Here is a 20413-nt window from a genome sequence, read left to right as displayed (position 1 = left end):
ATTTTAAGATCTGAAATACAGTTCCTAAAATATCCCCTTTTCCAGAAAACCATGGCTACGCAATAATGCATTGCCTCTATCATGTTACAATGTGCATTAGACTCAAATGCAAAATCATGAGACAAATCACCATCCTTCAACAATGTAAGCAAAGATAGAGTGCCTAAGGAACAACATAGATGGATGGGGTAAATATTTTACTTCAAGCACCATTTAAAAAAGAGCACAAATGCATGGGTTTCTGGGTATATACATTAACTTGAACTTCTGGCACTAGGAATCAGGGCATCTTTTTTTTTATGGTTTTAAAGTTTTAAATTACTGCTCATTGTGGCAGTTTGTGCTTAGATTTCATTGCCTTTAATATCAAGGAAGTTATGATTGGCGTGGACAAGTGTTTCAGCATGGAGGGGATATTCAGTTATCTACTTGTCAGATATTTAAAAATAATGTGATTTTTCAGGGGATGTGAGGAGATAGCTTATAGTATTACATTATATTCTTCACAGATAAAAAAATGGATATTATTCAGAAGGAAATGAAATGCTATTTTTATGTACTTCGGTTAATGTTGATTGCAGTTTTAATGCCTTGTAGTTGTCTAATGTCTGACAGCCATTAGATGGAATGATTTTCAGTATAAAAACAGTACAAGGAAAAGAAAGTGGAAATTGCTGATTTGTTTTGCCTTCTATTCCATGATCATTGACTTTTCTGAGAGTAATCTTGGAAGTTTATGCTTCATCAACATTAACTTAAGGGCTATATATTATTATTTATTGAACACTTGCTCCATACCTAACACATGTCTATGCATTGTATTATTGAATTTTTTCTAACATCCTGGGAGATAAATACAGTATTATCCTCATTTTTTGTATGAAAAAAGGAAATTCCTAAATGTTGAGTGATTGGCCCAAGTCACCCAGCTAGCAATTAAGGAATTGAGTTTTAAAACTGATTTTTCTGACTCCAGAGCTACTATTCAAAGCTACACTGCTCATTTAAAGCTACTATTGTATGTTATTCTGTGTGGATGCATTGTGAAATGAGAACTGGAACATAAAAATATGTCAACATGACCATGTTCCCATCCAAACATGAAGAGCCTCTCCCTGTGCTTGCATAAGTGGTCCCTATGTAAATGGACCTTTATAGGCCATTATGGACAGTCAGAGCTAATCAAGACATTTTGAGAGAAAGTCATCAATAACTTAAGTTTGTAAAAGAAGAATCATGTAAACTTACACCTGATCTGTGAGGAACCTAATAAATAAAAATTAACCATTAGAAATTCTTTGTAAAAAGCCTTAATTTTTATCCACTCACTTGAATGTCTTAAGCCTTAAATCTATTTACCCAGGTGGCTGAGTTGTATTTACTCTGCTTCCTTCCAACTAGAGCTAACATTTTTAGAAGTCTTTAATGGTGCTGGTGATTTTTCACATTTTGACAAAGCAGATGTGACTAAAAGGAAAATTATCACATATAATCGATTTTATTTTGTATTTTGTAAAAGAGACCTTTCACTTTTAAAATTAAGCTGGTATCTTTTGAAACCCTGATTAGTTCTTGTGGTCAGGGGATGACTTAAGGGGTGGGAGAGTGAAGTGAAATGTGTGTCTGGTCTTTATTAGAGAGGCTTAATTTTGTTCTATCTGTAGTGAGGGGGGAACATTTGCTCTGAAATTGTTAAAGATTCTCCACATGGTCTGTTCCTCTCCTCTTCTCTCCCAGGAAGGTGGAAGGTTAGGCATGGGGGAAGAGAGACAGGACACAAAAAAACAATTTTGGTTGCAAAATCCACCCCTTTTCTAAGGAACCAATGCCAGCACACGTGGGCATGCCCACAAGTGTACTCAACCACACACATGCTCCAGCACACACAAACAAAACAAGTTGTATTGGTTTTCTTATGGGCTGTAAGTGATGGGTCTTGACTACATCCTACTCCACCTTTGGAAATTATAGGAGCTGGAGTCTTTTGGGAAGACTCCCCTGGAACTTTTGATAACAGCCATGGGAACCAGCTCTGCTCATATTAACCATGGCTAATGAACAGTTATTTTGGAATTTTCTCCCAGAGATTGGAAACTGCCTGCCCACAGGTTGAATCTAGGGCACAAGTGTATTTTATTTGGAGTATATAATGTTAAATTTTAAAATCAGGAACTTTCAAATAAAAATTTTCATTTTCTCTTAGGAAATCAATCAGTTGAATAACTATTGCCCTATTTAGGAGAGGGGAGAGTTCTAGTTTAATACAGTCCCCACTAATTTCCTGTGACCTGCCTGTGTTAAATGCCATTTATCGCTCCAGTTATACTGTGTTTGACTATATCTGACCCACTTCACTTTTTATGTTTCCTCACAGGCCTCTGTAGGCATTTGAAGTCATGATGCTTTACACCTATAGCTCATGCATCGTGGGGAAATAGCTGTCAGCCCCATGTATTCATTCATCTCTAATTAGAGAAGCTCTAATATACATAGTTTAGGAAAAAGACAAAGAAAAAATATTGGCCTAAAATGTTTTGTTCACCATATAAAATTTTTAAAAAGGCCATTGAATAGGAATATCACCAAGTATGTATTCATAATTGTATACCCATATCAGCATTTATGTATAAAAATACAATGTTTTGAAACCAAGCTTTTGTTTTGGACTGTAAAATTTTTTTATCTTACTATTGCCATCTCTCTCTCAGCCTTTTATCAGCTGTGTTTAGATCTTAAAACAATTATACAAAAATAGTATTATTATTCAAACAATTTAAACTTGCTCTCAAATATATTTTTTAGTAATATTTTTCTTCAGTAATATTTTTGATGTTATATAATAAAGTTTTCATTAGCTATATTTGAGTTTGAATAAAAGTAATTTTTTTAAATAGTAATTTTGGAATGTAATTTTAAGTTGCATTTGGACTGAATACTACTGGGATCATTATTCTCAATGAGAAGTGGTCAAGCATCCAATGAGAAGAACACTGACCATTATGCTGCACAGAACACATAAGAGACAAAAGGCTCTGTCCTCAGGTCATTTTTTAAAAACTTCAGTTTTATGAGAGGGGTTCCATGGTGGTGATGGTGGTGGGGATGAGGATGGTGATGGGGTGGCAATGGCAGCAGTGATGGTGGTAGCAGTGGTAAAATCATTTTGAAGATAGCTTTATGGTATTGTCATTCTTTGAAAAACATCATTTATTTGAGAAGACTAATTTGAATTGTATACAAAATCCCTTTTAATTCAAGCTATAAATTTGACAAGTAGATTATAAATAGAAATATTTAAAGCAACCAACTCCATACTTTACTGTCAAATCATATTTACAAATATTCCTGACAGAAGCATACTTCCATGGCTTTGGGAATATGTTTTTATCTGCAACCTCAAGTGAAAAGCCAGTGTACAAAAACATAAAAGGCAAAGTTATATTCTTTAAGATTTTATCTCTCAAATAGATACTATTTCTTTAGGTTGTGATTTTCTTGCAAAACTTTTTCAAATGCAGGTTTACCAAAAGGTTCATGGGAGGAATCAATGCAATGATTGATTCCACTGGGCCTGATACATTGTAAGCCTTTGCAGTGGTCTTGGGCTCCTTGAAAACATCAGGATGGAGATTCATAGCACCATGATAGTTGTGTTGTGCATGTTAAGAGTTTGTAAGAGAATATACGTTCTTTTCAAGTGCATATGGAACATTTTCTACAATAGAGCACCTGTTAGGACACAAAGTGGTCTTGATAAATTTAAGAAGATTGAAATCATATCAAGCATTTCTATGACCAAAATGGCATGAAACTAGAAATCAGTCACACACAAAAAACTGAAAAACACACAATAAGATCAGGGAAATATCAAAAATACCTTGAAAAGAATGAAAATGAGGACACAACAACCCAAAATCAATGGGACACAGCAAAGGCAGCCCTAACAGGGAAATTCATAGCACTACAGGCCTATCTCAAAAAACAAGGAAAAACTCAAATAAACATCTAACTTTACACTTAAAGGAACAACAAACAAAGCCCAAAGTGATTAGAAGGAAGGAAATACTAAAGATCAGCATAGAAATAAATGAAATAGAATCTATAAAAACAGTACAAAAGATCAATGAAACCAAGGGCTGGTTCCCTGAAAGATAAACAAGATTGACAAGACTTTAACCAGACTCATCAAGAAAAAAAGAGAGAGAACCCAAATAAATAAATCAGAAATGAAAGACAAGTAACAACTGACACCACAGAAATACAAAGAATTGCAAGAAAATATTATGAACAACTATATGCCAGCAAAATGGACATTCTGGAAGAAATAAATAAGTTCCTAGAAATATACAATCTTCCAAAACTAAATCAGGAAGAATCAGAGAATCTGAATAGACAGATTACAACTAGTGAAATTGAAGCGGTAATCAAAACGTTCCCAACAAACAACAGTCTGGGACCCGATGGCTTCACAGGTGAATTTTACCAAACTCAAAGAAGAACTAAAACCTATTCTTCTCAAACTATTTCAAATAATTCAAGGGAAGGGAAGACTCCCAAGCTCAATTTACAAGGTCAGCATTATCTGAAATCCAAAACTAGATAAAGAAAAAATATATAGACCAATATCCCTAATGGACATAGGTGCTAAAGTCCTCAACAAAATATTAGCAAACTGGATTCAGCAATATAGTAAAAAGATAAGACACCATGATCAAGTGGAATTTATTGAAGAAAGAAATTGAGGAAGACAAAACAAGTGAAAACATATACCATGCTCATAAATAGAAAGAATTAACATCACTAAAATGTCCATACTACCAAAAGCAATCTATAGATTCAATGCAATTCCAATTAAAATACCAAAAACATATTTCACAGAATAAGAAATATTTCAAAAATTTATATGGAAAGAAAAAAGACCCTGAATAGCAATAGCAATCGAGAAAGAACAAAGTTGGAGGAATCACTCTACCTGATATCAAACTATATTACAAGGCTTTAGTAATCAAAACAGCATGACATTGGAATAAAAACAAACTTATAGAACAGAGTAAAGGGCATAGAAATAAACCCATGCCTTTATACTCAGTAAGTATTTGACAAAGAACGATAGAATATACAATGGGATAACAATAGCCTAATTCAATAATTGGTGTTGGGAAAATTGGGCAGATACTTGCAAAAAATGAAACTAAACCACCAAATTACACCACATACTAGAATAAACTCAAAATTAATAAAAGACTTAAATGTTAGACTCAAAATCATAAAAATCCTAGAACATAGGCAATAAAATCTTAGAACTTTCTTGTAGCAATATTTTTTCTGATATATTGCCTTGGGCAATGGAGGCAAAAAATAAATAAATGGTGCTATGTCAAACTAAAAGTTTTTTGTACAGCAAAGGAAACCATGAACAAAATGAAAAGACAACTCACTGAATGGGAGAAAATAACCGCCAATGATACATTGGATAAGAGGTTAATATCCAAAGTCTATAAAGGACTTAGACAACTCAACACCAATTAAAAAATTGTCACAGGACCTGAATGAACACTTTTCCAAAGAGGACATCCGGATGGATGGCCAATAGACACATGAAAATATGCTCAACATCAGTAGTCATCAGAGAAATGCAACTTAAAACCAAAATGAGACATCACCTCACACCTTTCAGAATGGCTATCATCAATAAATTTAGAAACAAGTGCTGGTGAGGATGTGGAGAAAAGGGAACCCTTGTACACTGTTGGTGGGAATTCAGACTGGTGCAGCCACTGTGGAAAGAAGTATGGAGTACCTCAAAAAATTAAAAATGGAACTGATTTATGACTCAGCGATTTCACTTCTGGGAATACATACAAAGAAACCTGAAACACTAATTCAAAGTAATATATGCATCCATATGTTCATTGCAGCGTTATTTACAATAACCAAATTTGGAAGCAGCCCATGTGCCCATTAGTAGATGAGTGGATAAAAAACTGGGACATTTACACACTGGAGTACTACTCAAACATAAAAAAGAAGGAAATTTTACCCTTTGTGACAGCATGGATGGACCTGGAGAACATTATGCTAAGTGAAGTAAGCCAAGTAAGCCAAGAGGAAGACAAGTACCAGATGATTTCACTAATATGTGGAATCTAACAAATGAAATAAACTAACAATCAAAATAGAGACAGGCTAATAGAGAACAGGCTGACAGCTGTCAGAGGTGAAGGATGTTGTGGGGCTGGGTGCAAAATGTGAGAGGATTAAGAAAAAAGAAACAAAACAAGCTCATACACACAGCAGTATAGTGATTACCAGAGGGGAAGGGGGGTGAAGGAGGTAGAAGAGGGCATAGGGGCTATAAATGGTGATGGGAAGAGACTTGGCTTGGGTTGGTGAACACACAATACAATATACAGATGATGTATTATAGAATTGTATACCTGAAAGCTATGTAGTAATTTCATTAAGCAATATGACCCCAATGAATTCAATTAAAAATAGGATTAGTAATGAAAAATTGGTCACTTAAAATAGGTTGCTATCTATTTAGATTTGTCTGAGCCCATAGTTTAAGAGTGCATTTCTTTGTCAGAGAGTACATTCCACAACAGACATCCCTAGCTGATGTTCATGTATACCAGCAGCAGAGAACACACCCAAGCAGTGAATGCAATTTCCATGCTATAGTTGTTGGCGGGTTATTTAATTGACCCATCCAATTAAATTGTTTGCGTTTTAAAACAGACATTTTCTTTTTTCCATTTCTTTAAGCATTAACATCTTGTTCCAATTTTAGCTACTAGCCAATTTTGAATTTCAACAGTATTATCCACTTTTGAAAAAAAAAAGTATTTTAGAGCTCCAAATTTGTAAAAAAATAGTTTGAGGATCTTTCTTTTCCTTTCTTTATTATTATTATTGTTATTATTGTTATTTGAACAATTTATTTTCTTAATGGCTATATCTTTCTCTGAGCAAGAACCAGAGTTTCTTTAAAAGACTTTTTTATCAGAAATTCTAGCTAGAAGAACATTGTAATATAAGTTATCAGTTTCATAAGTTTATCATCAGAGAAATAGAAAGTAATAAAGGAACAATGGGGAATGAATTTTTATGAAAACATAACGCATTCTTAATATTTGGCTAGAAACATGTTGACATATTTTAGATCCAGGAATGTATGGAATTACGTGATCATGGAACAGAGAAATTCACAACGATTGACTTACATTATCATGTGGCATAATGCTCAATGCTAAGAGTTGAGAAAAGAGGCCAAGCATGGAATGAAATTGGAAGAGAAATCGCAAAATGAAGTTTTGGCAGGATGAGGGGACCCATGTGTGCCAACTTTTAACTGAAAGCTAATTATAATGGTCATATTATGAATTGGGCAGAAAGAAGAAAGTTGTTGATTCTGGTGCTTCAGAAACACAGGTGACTGGGTTTTTTTAAACAAAGGTACAGGCATCCCTTTTTGGTAAAAAGCATCCCGTTAAAGTGTGGACAACAATATTTAAGCCTATCCTCTTTCGTGTTAAAAAGAATGAGAAATTATAAATAAGACGTGGGGTTTTTTTTGTTTGTTTATTTCTTTGTTTCTTTTTAATCCTCACCTGAAGACATTTTTGATTGCCTCCAGCATATACCCTGACCCCAGCCAGGGATTGAGCCTGCAAGCAAGGTACATGCCCTTGGCTGGAATCGCAACCAGGACTCTTCAGTCAGTGGGCCGACGCTCTAACCACTGAGCCAAACTAGCTAGGGCAGTAAGTTTTTTGTTTTTTTTTAAAGAAAATTAAAACTTATAGACTACATCATGCTCAATGATTCCAATAAGTGGACCGAATTTCTTGGCTTTTATTTTTGCAATTTTTTTGTAATCTTACTTAAAATAAAAAAGTGACGGAAAAAAATTTTATTATCTAAACACGTTGAGAAACACCTGATAAAGTCACAATGATTGTGACTTCAAACAAATGAGGCTGTGGCTTCAGAGATATCCCACCTTTTGATGGTAGAGGGCGCTCTTGTAAAGAAAATATTGTTCTGTAGGCACTGCTGAGAATCTTGCCCAGCTCCCTGACGTCAGCGTTACCATGGCGATCTCATTACAATGAGGGGGAATGTATTCCACAGTCTTGCTTCAAAAAAGTGTAAACAGCAGATGCTTTTATTGCCTTTGTTTGAATCTCTGCCCTTGCAGAGCAACGCAAGCCAGAAGCTCAGAGGAGAGGAAGTCCATATTTGTTTATGTGGTGGTGTTTTTTTCTCCCTGTAAGCATCTTAATCTCCTAGGAGAAATGTGTGTAATGACCAGTTAATGGAAAATATATGAATTCAGATTTTACATAAAGAGAGTCAGAACACTGAATACAGTTATTTTTTTAGTCAAAGAATTAACTAAACTTCCTTTAAAAATTTATTAGACACTTTTTATTATAAACTATAAATGTAAAATATATGTGATAACAATTACAATGGTTTTATTTACTGAAATTTATAATACACAAACATGAGGGTACATGTTTCTGTGTATTTGAATAGACTTGTTTTCCTGCAGCTTAGCAGTTAAGAACCTGCATTTAAATTCTAACTGTCCCAGTTTCAAATTCTTACTGACCTTCTGTTTAATCTGGCTAAATTTTTTAATCTGTAAAACAGGAATAATAATTACATCTAACTCTTGTGAAATAGAGTCTGTCTTCTTCATAGCAGACAGGATTAAATGTATAGAGAACTATTTTTATTGCTATATCACACCATAAGAATTTTCATATTTTCTTTATATCTTCATCATATAATTACTGTGTTAAAATATATTAGAACTATACAGAAATGATAACTAAGAGAAATTAAGTAACATAAGTAATATGATGATTATGGCAAATCTGGGCTCAGAATTAGGTATTCTGATCCCCTTTCAAGGGCTTTTTGCATCATGTCTGGCAATTATAATCAACCATGTTTTTTGAGATACAGTGGGTATGGCATTATGCTAAGCACCATCAGAGATAAATTCCGATGCAGTGAATAGGATGTTTTTATAAGGAGTTAAATTCCGATAATAATCATAGCAATTGAAAATTGCTAGAATTGAAAATTGATAGAATATTAAGCACTATGTGCCATAAATTGATTGCCTCCTTTATAAATTACATATAATATATATACAATTTCTTTTTTAATGTAGGGACACTTTGACAGAGGACAGTTTTCTCAGAGGAATACAAATCTCTGGTTCCCACAAAACTAAAAGATGGTGACAAATCCCAAGAGGTGCTGATTTAAGACAATGGTTCATAGAACTCTTACGTACCTGTGGGAGCAGGTGAACCTACTTGCAAATGACTTTCACAGCATCCTTTTGGTGGAAGCTTAATGGAAATCAGAAGCATGGCCAGCTTCATGTTAGTAACTTCTGCCAGCTTTGCTCCAATTCCCTCGTGCTAGTTCAAAGTATGCTTTTCACCAAAATAATTATGCTAATTAAGTCCCTCTTCCCAAATGAGAAGGGACACCCATATACTATATTCTCTCCAGATCTACTTAGGAAAGAAGCTTGTTGGTACAGTGCCTCGGAACTACATACTATTTTTTTTTTTAAATTTTGTTTATATAGGCATACATCATTTTATTGTGCTTCGCTTGTGTTGTGTTTTATACAAATTGAAGGCAAGACCTTCCACCAGCAACTCACTTTATTGTGGTGGTCCATAACCGAGCCTGCAATATCTCCGAGGTACGCCTGTATTAAGTATGCATTTGATTCTTATTGATTTTGAAGTAAAAATACATTTGGGCTAATAAAAATAGCTAAAATTAATTGAGGACTTATTATTTTCCAACTCATGATCTAACTCGTCTAATCCTTAAAACAATTGATGTACTAAACTGAGGCACAGATCAATTAACATCTAAGTGGTAGAGCTGGCTTTATTAAGAACCCAGGCTTTGACAGCAGGGCTACACTCTCGAGAAATTGTGCCAGAGCAAATGTCTCCATTATGTGTAAGAACCACACCCAACAGCAGACACTGCCTCTGTCTTTCCAAAATTTAGGATCTTTTTGAAATAGGGCATGTTTCAAGATAGCTGACTGGGGCTTCCTGACTTCCCCAATTCAGCTGTGGTGGCAGAGCAGGGGCTTTAACTCATCCACCTGCCTTCAGGCTTTGACAAAACCACTGGAAACTGATGCATATTTCTCTCTGCTGAATTACTCATGCACAACAGTGTGACAGGAATTCTTTGGAGCATGAGTCCTTACACACATATACTAGAAAAGCATAGGTTAAGGATGAGGGCAGTTATATTTTCAAGGCCTAGCACAGTGACTGGCAAATAATAGGTGTTCGATAAACATATATTGAATGATGACTAAAGGTTCACAGCAAGGGTGAGTCACTTTGGATTGGAGTGGATAGAGAAGATAAGGCTTGAATCTTCAAGTGAGCTTTGAGTCATAGCAAGAATTTCAGTAGGTAAATAGTTAGGTAGGAGAGGATGTGTAATGGAGGGGCAAATCATACCAAAAACCACACAAGTAGGAAAGTAAAAGCCCTTTTCTGAAAAGAATAAGTCAAGAAGGTAAGTTGGAAAATGTTTCAGGTTAGAGCATAGTCCTTCCATCCATCCATTAAATGCTTATTAAGTATTAGGTGCCATGTCATGGCTAAAACTACTGTAGACATAAAAGTAGGTTGGAACCAGATTTTGAGGAGCTTGAAACGCCAAGCTCAGAAAATGAACTTTAACAGTGATGTTTTTCTGAGCCATGGAGAGTGATTTTGAAAGTTAACTAAGAAAGAGTAGACTGACAGGATTAAACAGGATGGATTGAAGAGAGAAGAGGTCGGGTGAGAACATTCACCAGATAGAAAGACCAAGGTCCACGGGAGAAGGGTAAGATCTGGACTGATGTGGTGATGGGTGTGAGCAGAAGGGGCCAGAAAAAGGCCTTGATTTGAGAGATGTTGCAGAGGCGGAATCTAGAGCAATAGTGAAATCATGGAGAAGACTGTACACTGACAATACCAACTCCTCTGGGGGACAGGAGAATGATGGTGAAACAGGAACACTTGGAGAGGGAGCCACTGCTTCTCCACATGTTGTTCTGTGTTTTCTCAAACTTGATATCTGTGCCTTTGCAAATCTTGATGGATGCTTCCAACACGTGATAACCTACTGAGCAGAGATTTCATGAAAGAATAGGTCAACTGTCTCTTTCCCATTGTAGCAAGGATCATGTGGGTTTTAAAAAAATGTTTTGATTGATTTTACAGAGAGAGGAAACTAGAGGGAAAGAGAAAGGGAAACACCAATCGGCTGTGTCCTGCATGCCCCCCCCCACCCCCCACCCCCCCCACCCCCCCACCCCCCCCCACCCCCCCACCCCCCCCACCCACCCCCCCCACCCCCCCACCCCCCCCACCCCCCCACCCCCCCCACCCCCCCCACCCCCCCGAGATCAAGCCCAAAACCTGGGCCTGGAATCGAACCAGAGACCTCTCAGTGCCTGGGACGATGCTCACCCAACCGAGCCACACAGGCCAGGGAAGAGCATGGGTTTTGTTTTGTTTTGTTTTTATCCATAAATGGAACTTTTTTTTTAAGCTGGTTATCACACTCAATTCTGAGAATCTGAAATTTAAAAAGGAATAACACAACATAGACAAGTAAAAATCAGATCATTATGCAAAACATTGATTTTACGTTTCTCTACCTTTTCTAATCCTTTGATTTCAGACAGTACAGTCATGCCTAAAGGAAAATTTTCAAAGTATATTGGCTTAGAGCAGAGATTTTCAACCTTTTTCATCTCATGGCACAAAAACTAATACTAAAATTCTGCAGCACACCAAAAAATATATTTTTGCTGACCTGACAAAAAAAATAGGTATAGTTTTTCTTTAGTCCTCACCCAATTATATATTTTTTATCAATTTTAGAAAGGAAAGAAAAAAGAGAGAGACACAGAGAGAAAGAGATGGAGAGAGAGAAACATCAATGTGAGGAAGAAACTGATCAGTTGCCTCCCGTATGCACCCCACCAGAGACCGAACCCACAACCTACCTAGGTTGTGCCCTGACCGGGAATCGAACCCTCAAACCCTGGACCCTTTGGTGTACAGGACGACACTTCAACCAACTGAGCCACATAGCCAGAACAAAATAGATATAATTTTGATTCATTCACACTGAACGGCTATTGTTGGCTGTTGTCATGCTTTAATTTGACAATGTAAGGGAAAAGAGGTCAGTGCCCCTGACTAAATAGTCAGGTATTATATGTTTTAAAAATTCTTGCGGCACACCAGTGTGCTAGAGAAAAGAGTTATAAGTGCTTCTCTGTGATTATTATTTGTTAGGTAATATATAGCACGGCTACCTCTAGATCAATTACAGTGTGAAAGCACAGATAACTGAAGTGCACAGATTATTCTGAATCTTTCTTTATTGTAAACTTGTGTTGAAGGTTCTTCTGCTATCAAATCTTTTACCAAGGCTTCTAACAAGGAGCAGCTTTATAAATTTGAATTTCATCTATTGACCATACACACCTTCTCTGGCAGGAGGTTGTGAGCAGAGAACTGGCTAAATGATATCAGAGCAGAGAACACAGAAAACATCACAGTTTCTGATAGTTCAACAAATTATTTGATTTCAGTCACTGAAGATTGAGAGGCAAATGAATACATGTTGCTTGAGACAAATGACTTTTCCTTGTTATTTTGTGCTGGGTGATGACAGTTACTTTTCTTTAACAATCACCATATTCCTTTTATGTTCTTGGGATCCTGGATTTGGAAGCAACATCAGAAGTTCATTATGTTTCATTTCCCACATTCTGACAGAATTATACCTAAACTGTCCAAGCTGGATGGTTGTCTGTTTTGTTCTTTGCTTGGAGGATGGTCATTGGTACCTGATGGAAAGCAGTTGGTTGGCAAGCTGCTTATGCATGTTATAGTTTTGATAATACAAGTGGGGCAAAAGGAGGTTTACAGTTGTTCATATGGAAAATAGCACAATAATTAATAAATAATAAAACAAGAATAAACTCGGTTTTGCATACTCACAACTGTAAACCTACTTTTGACTCACCCTGTAGTTATTTGTCCACTTAGCAGTAGCATAGAGCATGCACACATAGATGAACGTGATTAGTTAGCAATATGATGTTCTAAAATGCAAACGATGAAAATACATGGGAAGAAAGGACAATTGCCTTTGGAAAACAATATGTTTCATCTATCAGAGATTTGTCATCAAATGTGTAGCACAGAGTTGGCCCATCATAAATCTTTGCAAAAGTTAAAAACAAAACAAAACAAATAGCTAGAGAAATAATGTTGTTTAGGAGGAGAGCGGGTAACTGTTCTTTCCTTTGTGTGTTCCCAGAGTTACTTTCACCTATGGTTGCTGTGTGAGAAAAGAGTTCCAGAATCAAATAAGTTTGGAAAATACTGGATCTTTCTATCTCCTTTTTGGAGTTGTGATATATATTAGCACATTAAGCATTTTGAGAAGACACCTGTCTATATCTGATAAAATCAGTATTTCCTAAGTCTATTTGCACAAAACCTACTAGCCACTCATACTTTAGGAAATACTGCTCTTTAGGATTAATTGTTTACCTTTTTTGCCTGAGAGAATGACCATGTCTTACTCATTTTTGTATGTACATTCTATATGCTAACTAGTACACATAGGTACAGTACAGACTTATGCAGGTAAAATGAAAATGGCCTGCATGGGGTTGGGTAAAAGGACACCAACACTGACCAAGAAAGCTGAGTAGGGGAGCTGTGTCATGAATATAAAGATGAACAGTGTCACGGTTGGAATCAGAATGAAAGAGAGTGGTAAAACAGACAGTAGGTGCTGAATGCAAAGTACCTGTTTTTAATCTACGTGTAGGACTGGAGCTTCTGACACTGCTATTGAAAACCCTCGGTCCATCTTCCTTGATAATTACAATGTCTCTCTTAAATCATCTATGTTATCAAGCCTTTACAGACAGAGTAAGCACTGACCACCAAGGTTGTACCTCACTCATACCTAATGCTTATTATCAAACTGTTATAGATATTTCATTCTTAAAACTTCAGGCAAGTGATTATTTGGAAATAAAATATTCATTGGAAAAACTATCTGGAAGCTACACATCATTGCATTTGGGAACTTTAAGTAGTGCTTTGCTCTCCCGCCTTACTGCTGTCTTACTGCACCTTGATGTGTCAGGGTAGTGTTGCCAAGGATTGACAAAGAGTGAAACCCCAGGAGACCCTGCATATGAAACTACAAACAAATAAGGGAGCACCTAATAATAAACACAGGCGAAAGAATCTAATACCCCTGGAAAGTTTGATATCCAAGAGAAATGCTATTAGAAAGTCTGTTTCCTACAGGTCTGAATGTGTGCCTTTCATTGGCCGCTTTAAGATTTGCTCCCACTGGTCGTAGGAAATTGAAACTAGATAGAAATCAGCAGTGTTTCTGGTGCCTTGTGTTGGCATTATACACATTGTTAACAAAATATTACATCTCATATCCAAAGACAGCTATATCTTTGAAATTATTCATTTTGACCACATTTACTTGAAAAATGGCATTTAGCTTTGAAAGTTATGGGAGAATTATAAGTTGAATAACTATCAAAAGGTTATTTTAAAACTTTCCTTTTACATGACTATAAGAAGTTGGGCAGTATGAGCATTTTAAAGTTGAGCATAGCTTGAGTAATGGGCATACAGTTATCTTTGTCTGCATATCAAAATCTCAGCAATAACTGGCTTTTTCTAATATTCCTGTTATGAAGGCTTACATTTTTGTTTCAACTAGATGTAGAAGGGGTCTAAAGGATATTATATTCATATTATGATACAACTATTTTTCTTCTGTTCTTGCCCCAAACAGTGATCATCATGTACATATTATGACATCAGTTACTAAAAAACACCTTTGTGGCTAAAATCATGTGCTGACTTTTATTGCTATCAAGGAATATTACATTCAGAAGAAAAAAGGGGTACTTCATTTCCAGATGTTGCTGCATTCACTCTATTATAAAAATAAAGGGCTCTTACCTCCAAGCGTATTGATATATCAAGTAATAAATGTGACAGTTACTGGTTCTATTTCCCTTATCCAGTCTCCCTGCACAACTGCAACGTAACATGTTTCTTACTAGTAACAGATGCTGGAAACCTTCCTTTGAAATTCCTCTGGAGAAGCTGCCCTGTTGATTGCATTAGACAGGAAGTGGCTTCATGCAGATGTCTACTTGCTGGTGCATTGTTGTAATTGCTGTTCTGCTGACCCCTTGCTGAGTGCCATACTTTTCTCTTGTAGGTGATGTGCCTTCAGGACTTTTTTGGTGACGATGACATTTTTATTGCATGTGGACCAGAGAAGTTCCGTTACCAGGATGATTTCTTGCTAGATGAAAGTGGTAAGGAAAAATAAAAGTTCAAAACCAGGGGAAATTTGAGGCAGCTTTCCAAAATGAGCTGTGCCAGGCCAAGATTATGTCAACTCTAAAGCTACCAAATCAGTTTCAGATCCTCACCCAGTATGTCTTTTTCATAACTTGAATTTCTTTGATTTTTTAAATATAGAAAACAGATGAAATGATAATTGGAAAGGTTAAATCATTTGGAAGGGAAAATTACCAAGGGCTAATTTATAACAATTTAGTAACTAAATTGATTTCTATAAAAATCATGGTGTGGATTTCTACATTTCTAATTGTATATTTTCCTCAAAATTTATACTTGAGAGATTTATAATCATAAAATTATTGAGTATGTTTCTAGGCTCAGCTTTCAGGTGACCTCCTGTAGTTCCTAACTGGAAAGTGACTTGGTGTCCCTTTTCTTTTAAATACTTCAGAATTTGATGTTATCACCATCTGTGAAGGATCAAAAAAGAGCAGTGTAGCTTCCTTCCATTAAAAATGAAATGTAAAAAAGGGACAATTGATAAACAGGGAAAGACACATCTTAGAAAATGAATATCAAAGGTTGTGACTCAAGAATGATGTTTTTATAATACTATAAATCATCTCAGAATCTTGACAGCATCTTGGGAAAAGTTATTAAAGAGGTCTTCCCATGAAAATATTACTTCTAATTTAATTAGGGAAATATTACATACTTATTGACAATTCAAATTCTAGCTAGTTGGAAATGATTTTTGAAGTGAATGAATTTTTGCCTAGGTAAATGCAGATAAAACAAATTAGTGAGCTTTTGGCAAAGTGGATGGGAAATATTTGAGCACCAGCATAATAGGATGAGTGATGTAACATAATATTTTGGCTTTAACACTGCTGATGCGTATTCACATAAAGTATCTATATTATATGCATATATACATATCAGTTACACGCATTTGAACATACTAAAATTATTTCATCATTTAAAAATGACTTAGAGTGTGTAGGGGGTGATAAGAATAAGAAAGATTACCCCTTTACTGTGAAAATATCAATGCCCAATAAAAGTATATATAGATGTGTCATTTGAAAGATTGAAGTTATTTTGATTCAAAATTTTTAGCAGGGAGAGTGGTTTGGTACCTCTTTCCTTTCAAATAGATTTTCTTTTCTAAATATTTTCCATCTTTATCTCCAATAACCATGCTTTTTTAGGGCAAATATTTATGCAAATATATCAGGCATAAATATACCAGGGCCTCTCCCCATCCCACTCCTTCTTCAGGCAGCTTTGCGATTGTGTGAAGCAAGTGAATGTTAGGGGTCAGGCAGAAGAGCTGACAGCATAGTTTTGAAAAAAATAAACTGCCTTGACTTTCAATTTAAAGAAAATATCTGCTTCTAATAAAATGGTTTGAGAAAACAGGTGCATTCTGAAATGAAAGTTTCATTTGTTGCTTTGATATAGAAAACAGCTTGCCACACTGGAACTAGAATACAGCTCAGTTTCACATCAGAGTTGGCCTGGGGTTCCCAAGCCCTCAAGCTCTTTCCAGGCCCACGTAGGCCTGGCTAGGTGAAGTGTGGGTCTGGGCTTTCCCTCCTGACAATGTGCTCTGAACGCAGGATTCTGCAGCCTGCTCCTATTTACCTGCATAGATGGGCAAGCAGGCTTTCTGAAAGTACAACAGAAAAATACCAGAAAATCCCTTGTGATTTCCCAGTGAAATCCTTTCTCATTAAAAAGAATGCACACAGATTTCTACCTATCTCTGTTTATCTCTGTTTATCTATCTATCATCTATCTATCTATATCTATCTATCATCTATCTATCTATCTATCTATCTATCTATCTATCTATCTATCTATCTATCTATCTATCATCTATCTATCTATCTATCTATCTATCTATCTATCTATCTATCTATCTATCTATCATCTATCTATCTATCTATCATCTATCTATCTATCTATCTATCATCTATCATCTATCTATCTATCTATCATCTATCTATCTATCTATCTATCTATCTATCTATCTATCATCTATCTATCTATCATCTATCATCATCTATCTATCATCTATCTATCTATCATCTATCATCATCTATCTATCATCTATCTATCTATCTATCATCTATCTATCTATCTATCTATCTATCTATCTATCTATCTATCTATCTATCATCTATCTATCTATCTATCTATCATCTATCTATCTATCATCTATCTATCTATCTATCTATCTATCTATCTATCTATCTATCTATCATCTATCTATCATCTATCTATCATCATCTATATCTATCTATCATCTATCTATATCTATCATCTATCTATCTATCTATCATCTATCTATCTATCTATCATCTATCTATCTATCTATCTATTATCTATCTATCTATCTATCTATCTATCTATCTATCTATCTATCATCTATCTATCTATCTATCATCTATCTATCTATCATCTATCATCATCTATCATCTATCTATCTATCTATCATCATCTATCATCTATCTATCTATCTATCATCTATCTATCTATCTATCTATCTATCTATCTATCTATCTATCTATCATCTATCATCTATCTATCTATCATCTATCTATCATCTATCTATCTATCATCTATCTATCTATCTATCTATCTATCTATCTATCTATCTATCTATCATCTATCTATCTATCTATCTATCTATCTATCTATCTATCTATCATCATCTATCTATCTATCTATCATCTATCTATCTATCATCTATCTATCTATCTATCATCTATCTATCTATCTATCTATCTATCTATCTATCTATCTATCTATCTATCATCTATCATCATCTATCTATCTATCTATCATCATCATCTATCTATCTATCTATCTATCTATCTATCTATCTATCTATCTATCTATCTATCTATCTATCTATATCATCTATCATCCATATCTATCTATCTATCTATCTATCTATCTATCTATCTATCTATCTATCTATCTATCTATCTATCTATCTATATCTATCATCATCTATCATCATCTATCTAATCATCTATCTATCTATATCTATCTATCATCATCATCATCTATCTATCATCTATCTATCATCTATCTATCATCCATCATTTATCTATCATCTATCATCTATCTATATTTATCTATCATCTGTCTATCTGTCTATCATCTATTTCTCTATCTATCTTTTGGCACAGCAGTGCACATCACACATACATCAGGACATCTTGCCCACCATTTGTGGTTTGACCCTTTGCAGGCCCACTTTGAATTGTTTTAAAGAGAAAGTGAGAACTTCACGTCCTTTCCCCTGATGAATATATCCTAACAATTTCTTGATGTGCAATACATTTCCTGAGTAACAGTGTTCTCCCCCATCCTAAAAGAAACACATGGATTGGGAACAGGGGGAGAGTCTAAATTGAGATTTTATTTCCTTGGATGAACTTAACCCCAAGACTAAATTCACACGTTGACAACTGCAATTGCTCTGTTGCTTGTACAGCATGTTCTAGTGCTAATGTATTAAAATTTGAATCTTTTTAAAAGTGCTCTGAGCATGATTTAGCCCAGCTTATCTGTACTTTCTAAATGGTATTTGCACATTTTGGTTCATTTGGCCTGTTCCATAGTAGCTTCTTAAAAGGAGTGTCAGCGGCGGTACAGACATCTTCAGAATTAACACTTACACAGGACTGTGCTTGATTTAATGGTGCCAAGACGTGGCCTTTTGCTGCAAGGTAGCACTTTTATTTTATCTTTCAAAATTAACCCAGCTCCCGGTGTGTTCAGGATTAGCAATAATACATCCTCCTAATTACTGCTGGGAAAGCTCCTAGAGGCAACTTCTGAGGTCTTTCCAATGAGGAGTTGTACCATTAGAAACGTGTATTTCAATATTAGAAACTGTGAGGAGCCTCCTTCCTCCCTTAAGTTTTCACATGTAAAAAAACACTTTCCTGTTTCCACTTCAAACTATAACTGTTTTAGCAATATCATCATCAATGAGTGGAGTCCCAACATCTTCAAATATGGTGGAGATAGCACTAGATATAGAGACATACAGGCCAACAGGTCCATCTCCAGCATGGTTTGCTGTCCAATTTAGAATGATGAAACATAGTCCAGGAAAATGTCAAATTGGAAACAGGAAGCTTAACATGATTTTGCTCATATATTGATGATAAGTTGACAAATTAGTGATTTGTTGCCATTAAAAAGTGGCAAGATTTTGTTGAGAAATGCCTGTCTCACATCTGGGAGGTACAATTAACTCCTTGGTGATAAGTCTGTCTCAGGATGTCAACGTTTGTCCCCTGATGCTCCCCCCCGCCCCCCAGCCTTAACATCAATGCCCCGAAGTTATTTGGCCAATTTCTTCACCCACTCTCCTCACCCCTACCAGGCGCCACCTGATCAGGAGTCTAAATATCTGTCATCCTCTTTTATTTTGTTTTAACTAATTCTTTAGTGCTCTTGATTCTGATGTTAATAGGCATTACTTTAAATTTTTGCTTAGATATATCAGTTTCCTAGGGCTGGTGTAACAAAGTTCAATAAACTGGGGGTTTAAAACAACAGAAATTGATTCTTTAACAGTTCTGGAGGCCAAAAGTCAAAAATCAAGGTATGGGAAACATTATGCTCCCACCGAAGGCTCTAGGAAGAATCCTTCCAGCCTTCCTCCTGGTTTCTGGTAGTTGCTGGCAATCTTTGGTATCACTGGGCTTGTCCCATCATCACTCTGATCTGTGCCTCCATTTTTACATGGCCTTCTCTGTGTGTCCAAATTTGCTTCTTCTTATAAGGACTCCTGTTATTGAATTAGGGCCCACCCTAATCCAGCCTGACCTCATTTTAACATGATGGCATCTGCAAAGACCCTATTTCTATGTAAGGTAACATTCACAGGCTTCACCATATCTCTTGGGGGGATGCAATTCATTCCACCACAGATGTTGTTT

At 35.7% G+C, this 20413-nt stretch overlaps 1 protein-coding gene across 3 annotated transcripts in view; it reads left to right on the top strand.

Moving 5' to 3' along the window:
* DCLK1 (doublecortin like kinase 1) overlaps positions 1-20413 on the top strand; it is a 429374-nt gene that overhangs the window by 203670 nt on the left and 205291 nt on the right. For all 3 annotated transcript variants that reach the window (XM_016197264.2, XM_016197267.2, XM_016197266.2), the window contains exon 4: positions 15355-15454. In XM_016197264.2, the coding sequence (XP_016052750.1) occupies positions 15355-15454 (100 nt within the window). The remainder of the gene's footprint in view (positions 1-15354; positions 15455-20413) is intronic.

This window comes from Miniopterus natalensis, chromosome 2, assembly GCF_054644295.1.
Source record: "Miniopterus natalensis isolate mMinNat1 chromosome 2, mMinNat1.hap1, whole genome shotgun sequence".
In the NCBI taxonomy this organism is placed as follows: domain Eukaryota; kingdom Metazoa; phylum Chordata; class Mammalia; order Chiroptera; family Miniopteridae; genus Miniopterus; species Miniopterus natalensis.
Note: the sequence above shows the minus strand (reverse complement) of the source record. Positions and strands in the feature narration are given on the sequence as shown.